The sequence below is a fragment of the Anser brachyrhynchus genome (genome assembly GCF_964034855.1).
Source record: "Anser brachyrhynchus genome assembly, chromosome: 2".
Classification (NCBI taxonomy): domain Eukaryota; kingdom Metazoa; phylum Chordata; class Aves; order Anseriformes; family Anatidae; genus Anser; species Anser brachyrhynchus.
In genome coordinates this window covers 116,959,496-116,967,306 of record NC_137695.1, presented here as the reverse complement: position 1 = coordinate 116,967,306, position 7,811 = coordinate 116,959,496, and the positions used below count along the sequence as shown (strand labels likewise).

Here is a 7,811-nt window from a genome sequence, read left to right as displayed (position 1 = left end):
GGCAAGGGCTGCTGCCATCGCGGGAGAGCAGCACACCTTCAATGAACTATCTCATGGAGAACCACCGGCACTGCAGGCACAAAAAGCACAGCTGGGATTGCCTCCCTGCTGCCTTTGCCATGCCTGGGCGTACTTCACCACAACACAAACTTGTTGCTTTAGGTAAGATCTCTTCGTCCTGTGTTGCAACTCTGTGCTCTTTTAAGAGAGAAGAAACTGTCCGGGCTGCTGGAAAGCAGGGGTTGATCAGTGCTATGCTTAAAGCACTGGGGATAGTGGTGGAAGCAGTTCTCTTGTGCAGAGGTGGAGGAGAATACAAGGCAAAGCAAAGGCTGCTTGCTGCACCACAGGGAAACTTTTTGCTTTCCTGCAGAAACAAACTGTCCTTGGGCTCCATGGACTTACAAAACCAAAATAAGCCACAGACATGATGCTCCACAAATTACTTTTAAAAATCTTTTTAATGAAGAAATAATTCCATTCCAAAATATAGACACACAATTAAATAGTTTAATCACTTCAAAATATAACATGTCCCCAGTAGGTTCCAACACACACACACAAAACAATACTTAACAGCAATACAAAAAACCCATACAATAGCAGTTCTGTTACAATACCAATGAATATTGTGACATCTTTAGTGTCTCTGTATCTGTCTCAAGTGGTGTCAAGTACAGTAGTTTTAAAAATGTCTTATAGTTAGTAGCCTCAAGATGTAACTCTTCATACATTTTTTTTTTTGGTTCAAAGGTAAAAATGCCCTTTGCCTTCAGGACACAGTGGAGTGCTTGTTGTTCACAGCTCCCTCTGCTGAATTGAACCAACGTGATTACAGCAACCTGAGGTTGCAATATTTACAAAGTCTATCTACAGTAATTGCCAAGAACCAATAAAGATGGGAGAAGATGACTGAAAGTAAAGGCAGACACACGTGATAAATTATGATGCAACAATTTGGCTCATGCATATAAGAAAATACATATTATATCACAACAAAGGCCACACACCTTTTTATGCAGTTTAGTTAACATTACTACTTACAGACAACCCATTCTCCACCTTTGCTTTGGACATTCGAGGACCATATACATCTTCACATCCCTGTCTCCTGAATCCAAACCACTGGTTTCCCTCCAGTGACAGTAAAACCACCCAGAGACTTGACTGCTGTGGTGGGCCATTGGTAGTTAAGAAAAGGCCCGTGCCAAGGACCTCTTCTGCAACTCTGTTTGTATTAATGACCGCAAACCACAATCAAAATAATATTCAACAAGCAGACAAAGACCAGCTGGGCGAAAATGTAGCCAGCTTGACAGTTGGAAAATGCTTAAAATAGATATTTGGAGAGCCGAATAAGAGGTGCTTCATCTCAGAGCTCCAGGGCACGAGGGACCTAGAGCCCTGCTGGGGACCACCTTGCTGAGAGAAAGGCGCTTGATGCATCAACTTTCTTCCTTACCCCTAGTCTGGAAGTACTTGCAATGGATTTATTCTATTACATCTATTTTAAGCACAGTGATAATGGTCACATAGACATGATGGTGATGGGAGGGAGCTATTACTCTGGGTACAGTTAAACATGACATGGGTTGAATTAGTCAGCCATTGCACATAGCTGCGTTCTAGCTTGTTTTATCACTGTTCAGGAAATGCTTGACTGGAATCCTGAGCTGACAGCAACATCTACAGCTTCATTGGATTAGCTTTAAATGTGGAGTGCTAGGCACTAGTGGAGGCTCACCCATTCCTGAGAGGAGGTTAGAGGAGGGGGCATCAGAGGATATGGTGCCTGCCTTGCCAGGTCGGCACATATCCCAGGAGCAAAGACCAGTGACTGCAGAAATGAAAAGCTTGCATGAAGATATCTGGATGCCTTAGCATCCATTTGGATGTCTGAGACCAAGCCCAGATATGCAAGGAGATGTGGACAAGAGTTCTGCCTAAGCAATAATACTATATGAAAGTGAAAAATGGCAGCAGCTCTTTCATACAGATACTCATCCCTTAACACATAGTGCCCAGGGAAACAGCCACGAGCCTAGAGAGTGCATGCAAGCAACAAGTGAACTTACTGGGTGGAGCTACACAGCAGTGTCACATAAATACGGCAGCACACATCCACATAACCATGAAAGAGAGGACAGACAAACCGTGCTAACCTGCTTCAGATCGATATCTGATCACTTGCTGTAGGCAAACTGTGCTGGTGTGAAATATCTGTATGAAATGTTACTGTTTTCAGGGCTGAGAGGCAATGTCACTTTGGGTCAGCCAGATACTGGAAGCAGCGATGTTGTATTAGCATAGTAAAATGATGTTAGCCCAGAGGCCGTCCCAAGCTAACACACTGAGCTTCTCTGCTGGGCTATGCGACCAGCACGTAGCATTGCACTGATGTTCCTGCCCTGCTTCTGGTCTAGCTGGTCCTGGACTGGCTCCAAGTTCTCCATGTGGGCTACTATTGGCTATGTATTACGCCATACAGGCATAATCTTTATTTCCAAGCAATACAATGCATGGGGGATATTCCAGCTATTTTGTGTCTGTCCCTGCTCAGAACTACCCATAGGCTTGTAGTAACAGCTGAGCAAACACGTTTTAGCTAGCAGTCTCACTTCCTAATCCAAAATGGCCAGATAGGTCCCCTTTCTCCTGAAATGCCTTTATCCTTGAGAGCTATGAAAATGGACAAAACTCTAATCCTGTAACCGTATGCCTGTCCTTTCAAAAAAATCCACCGCTTTTCTTGTGCTTTTCACTGATAGCTAATTCTCCATCCAGCTCTGAAAGAGTCTCACTACACATTTCCAAGAGTGCATGCAGAACATCGGGTGGCTGGCTAAGGCAATACACATTCGGAAATAAAAAGAAAACAGTTGCAAGCGCACTTTAAGCCTGTACATTTAAAGCTGAAGGCCTCAAAAATAACGTTAATGGAGTGGGTGAGTTGGAGGGGCAGAGAAATGGAAAGAGACGATTTGTTGAACACATGCTTACTAAAGCTAAAACATCAATGAAACGATACCATGGAAGATTATACATAACATCAGTCAGTTCAGGGATCTTATGGCACCTGTGGTTTATAAACAGCTTTAGCAACGAGTATTTCAAAACATAGTTCACAGTTTTAAGAAGATCTGTGCTGATTTAAAAACTAGATTCTATATCATTTGAATGTCACCTTTTGTATATGATAGCTATTTGGAAAAAAAATATTTACACTAACTTCTATGGCTGATTTGTTAGATTATTTTGAAAGAAACATTCCTAAGTTACACATTAGCCCTAGATTAGAGATTTTTCAGTTATTATTAATAATTATATTATTTTAGTACATTTTGTATAAGTCAATTTGAAGACTTGCAAACAAATTGCAAATATAGTCTGGTACTTCAATTTTTGGGCTACTAGATATATACACTCAGGAGTATAATCATTCAGTGTTAAATGCATAATTGCAGCTTTTTATTTCTTCCGTGGAAAAAATGTACAGTGTATAGTAAACTGATCTACTAAAATCTCAAAGTATTCAGAAAGCAAATTTCTATCTATAAACAGTATTGTCATTGTAAACTGAACAGGTTCAATATCATGTGCAAAGGGTTTATGTGAGTTATTAATACTGCCATCCTTTGTAACAGCAGTACATACTTCAGTCTGTATTCTTCACTGGTAATGAGCCATGTTACAGAAGATGTAGCTAATATAAGTTAGCTTTAAACAAAAGTCTTTTTGTCAAAACACACATCTACAAACTACAACTCTTAGAACAAAAGTACTGTGCTACAGTCCTCAGAACTTAGTTATGTGAATTTTTTGTCAAGAGACGCTGCACCTCTTGGTTCCACTCTTCTGTGAAGTTTGCAGCTAAGCTTTCCTCATCGTCTGTCCGAAAGCAGCTCTCCTCATCATCAGTTCTTACATAGCTCTCGTTGTCTGTCTGACTGCAGCTTGCCTGTTGAGAAATGTTTAGGGAAACTTTTATTTATAAAGTGCCAGTTTAAGATGCTGCGTGTGTGTGCACATACCCGCACAGGCACACCCACAAGCATAGCAAGAGCATGCTGCTTTGCAGAGAGAAAAAAGGAGGACCTGGCCAATTCCTGTGGCTATACCTGAAAAAAATCCCCAAAAAAGTGAAAAACCCATTCTACATAGATGAGCAACAGGTATCTGAGATATAAACAAAAACTTACAGGGCACTTGGTAAGGAGAAAACTTCTTACCATGGTGTTCTTACCAGACTGTTCTCTGCTCTTCATGTAAGCCACTGGAGTAACTGGGTCTGCATTAACACAGATTTGCAGATTTTTCCATTTTCCTTCCATTTTATGCGTACAGGTTGCTGTCTAAATAGATTATTGATAGCCAAACCATGGTTTATTGCCCTTGTGCACAGGGTGTTCAGCTCCCTGAACCGAGTCACTCTCTCTGAACCATGTCACTCGCCACCTCCTGTCATGAGTTTCCCCTCACGTGAAAATGTCTTATCCTTCATTTACAGGCTTGGATATGTTTTGTTATGTCTGTGAAGAAATGCAGTTACTTAAAAGGATGACTCAGGATGCTATAGCTCATAAACAGCCTAGTCTGCTGGTGCACTTTTTTTTTTTTTTTTTTTTTTGTCTGTGTGGCTTGAAGAATGAATATATATCTTAATACTGGAGGCATCAAAGTTTTAGCTGGTAATGGAAAATGGTTAATAGATGACCACTGCTCTCTCTCAGAACTTCGTCAGGACCTGTGAACTTTTTCTTTTGGTGTATTTTTCCTAAAGGTACTGTTTTTTTATACTGTTTACACCCTTTTAAAGATGAGGAGCCCATCCTTTTTCTTTTCAACTACCTCAGACAGAGATCTGATAGTAACAGCATAAAAGACCAAACCCTATCAACATGAATTCTTTCCTACTCATTTCATTTCTCATCTACAAGATGAGAGAGGAAATGCAAATGACTTTAGCAAAAAAGAATTAAATGAAATCTGATGAATCAAGAAAGGTCAGGTAGATTATCTTGCTTCTCCTTTCTGACACCATTTGATTGTATTAATTATTCAAGCACAAATGCTTCCATCTGGTTCCTTAATACCTAAGCATGTCAAATGGTATGATGATCTTAATTTAGTATCTCCTTGTGTCAGGCAGTTACAAAAGACCTAACATTAACATTTTGTCGATGAATGAAAAGGAAACCTGCATTACAAGTATAATGAGAGGTTTGCAAAAAATTCCTGAAGTGAATTTTAAGGAAGTATTTTTTAAAAAATCAGGCATGCATTTACACCACTTAAGTGTGCAAACTAATTTGGTAATCTTATAAAGGAACATTTTGCTCTTCACAGTTCAGCCAAAAAAAGAAAATTAAAGGCATGGCAGAGGTCAGTTCTCAGGTGTGTGAGACTAATTTTTACGGAATCACTTTAAGGGTAAATATAGGTACACCTCATATTTCTTGATGGCATCATTATAAACCACAAGAGCAAAGCCAGAGTGGCTTGTGAAATGTTGGATGCATTAAGATGCACCGACAGTACTGGTAAGTATTTGGTTTTGTTTCTAATTTTCTGGATAAATTACTTATCTTGGTTGAGTGGGGAGATAGCTATTCTAAATTCTCCCTAGGCTTCTCTCAGTTTCACATCCAGCATTGGGATAGAGGTTTCCATACAAGAAGTAAGGAGCACTAACAAACCTCAGGACTCTAAATTCATTAAGGCATTTTGGAAATGCCAGAATTAATTCCAAGTTAAGACTCATATGACATGTCATATTATGAAACGGCTTCTCAGCCTTTGTTGTAACTTAATCCACAAATTCTTTTCTGTTATTCATCACTCAGTGATTTTCAAAAAGTACCCTTATCACTTGTGTGATTTTAAAATTAAATTAAAAAAAAAAGGAAGCTGCTTCTTCACAGGTAACTTGGTCACAGTTCTCTTACAGCTTTTTTACACCTACGTGCTAAGAAGAGAAGGGCTTAAGGAGAAAAATAAAGAGGAAAAACAAAAAATAGCTTACAAAGTAGCACACATTTTTAAAAATTGCTGTGCTGCCAGCCTTCTGTTATACTCAGTTGGAATGGTCCACATAATGCTGTTTTTTATGTTCAGAATGAAAAAAAAAAAGAATTAGATGAGACCAACTAAAATGTTGCTGTGGCAGCACTAAGAAAGCATTGCTTTAGAAAATCTCGGGAATTGTAAGGCTTGTGGGAGCATGTCCACTGCTCAAGTTGACAACTCTTAACTGAAAGTGACAACTTCTTAACTGCTTTCAGAGGTGGAGGCTTTCTGTTCCCATTGGCCATCCTTGGCAAGAAATGCAACTGCTATCAGGGGGATAAAGACAAAATAATGTTGAAGTTGTGTGTTCACGTGTTCAGATAATTTTGAGATCTGCCTAGTGCCTGCTGAAAACAACCTCAAATTCACTCTGTTACTTTATTAAGAATAAACCAAGTGGTATTAAAGTACATTTAACATATAAACTCAAAACATGATTAAATTATATTACATGTATTACTCGAACCACTTGATCTCTTGGGAACTTGTTATACCAGATGTTATTTCAAAATGAATTCCAGAGAATTGAACATAGCACTTTTAAAAAAGCAAATGCAAATAGAATACAAAAATCAAATGACATCAACATCGGTTATCCATGATTGATAAATGAGGAAGTGAACACAACTCTGTGGCTGGCCATCAGTACATATCACTCATATGAAGCTATAATAAATTGATGTGATTCAAAAACATCCAGCTGAGATACTGAGATACAAAAACATCCAGTTGAGATAGTAACTCGGTATCAGATCTCTGCTAATTTGAGCCAGGATACATATTTTCAAGAAAGCAGTATATACAGAGGCATGTATTTTCCTACATTTATGTGTTAGTATTGCTTTTTCACAAAAACTGAAACCTTAAAAAGGTTTGCCTGGGCTTTCAATGAATAGTATTTTCTTTATTTATTGTATTTTTTTTTTGCTTAATACTGCAAATGATTTGCCTGAATGTTGCTATCCTTTAAAGTCAGTTATTCATAGTTGCAATTAAAACCAGCTAGACATAGTAGTTCCCCTATATACACAGTCACATACATTATTGTTGAAAGATCTATTTTCCTTTTCGTGTGACCTGATCTGTAACTGTCAACTGCAACAAAATGAAAGATGAAAATTTGCTTTTCTGGCTGTCTATGTTTAGGAAACTCTACACAGCTCATATTTTTAACAGAGCTACTGAGAAAATGACTGTAACCTGAGGGGCAATGTTAGGAGAATTTTTACGAGCAGTTATTTGATGTTTATAGTACTCTGGATATTGCTATTTGCTTTTCACATCCACTTATTCTTCTTTAGCAGACAATGAGACAGAAGCTTCAGAAATATCTAAACAGATTTTAACACTCAAGACAGGCAGCTCCTTTCCCAAGGCCCACCCTTTAACATCCTACTATCTTCAGAACTTGTGAAAATTTTGAATTAGGGTTAAGTTTTGCTATCAAAACTGCCATATAAATAAGGAGGGTTTCAGCCTTTCCCGAAATGCTGGCACCCCTAGCTTAAAGCACAGCATACAAAATCTAGCAACACAAACCCCTCTACAGTTGGCACAGCTTGACCCACTGGTTTTGCTTGTCTGAGCATGACCCTGCTCCCAGCTCTGAGTGCCCATTGATAGTGGGCCTTCAGTTGCCTTTGCTTCTGGCTTTGAGGAATAGACTCAGTTTGCAGACTGGAGTCAGACCCCTCCTTTGATTTCTCCCCCCTCTCCTTTCTGGCCCTGTTAGCCCAGGGTCCGGT

The 7,811-nt window shown here is 39.2% G+C and overlaps 1 protein-coding gene across 16 annotated transcripts in view; it reads right to left on the bottom strand.

Annotated features, from left to right (window-relative positions):
* Positions 1-442: 442 nt before the first annotated feature.
* DTNA (dystrobrevin alpha) overlaps positions 443-7,811 on the bottom strand; it is a 234,486-nt gene continuing 227,117 nt past the window's right edge. For all 16 annotated transcript variants that reach the window (XM_080578415.1, XM_080578412.1, XM_080578423.1 and 13 more), the window contains one exon: positions 443-3,958. Coding sequence is in view for 11 of the 16 variants with exons in the window: in XM_080578423.1 (XP_080434549.1) it covers positions 3,803-3,958 (156 nt within the window). In the remaining 5 variants the exon portion in view is untranslated. The remainder of the gene's footprint in view (positions 3,959-7,811) is intronic.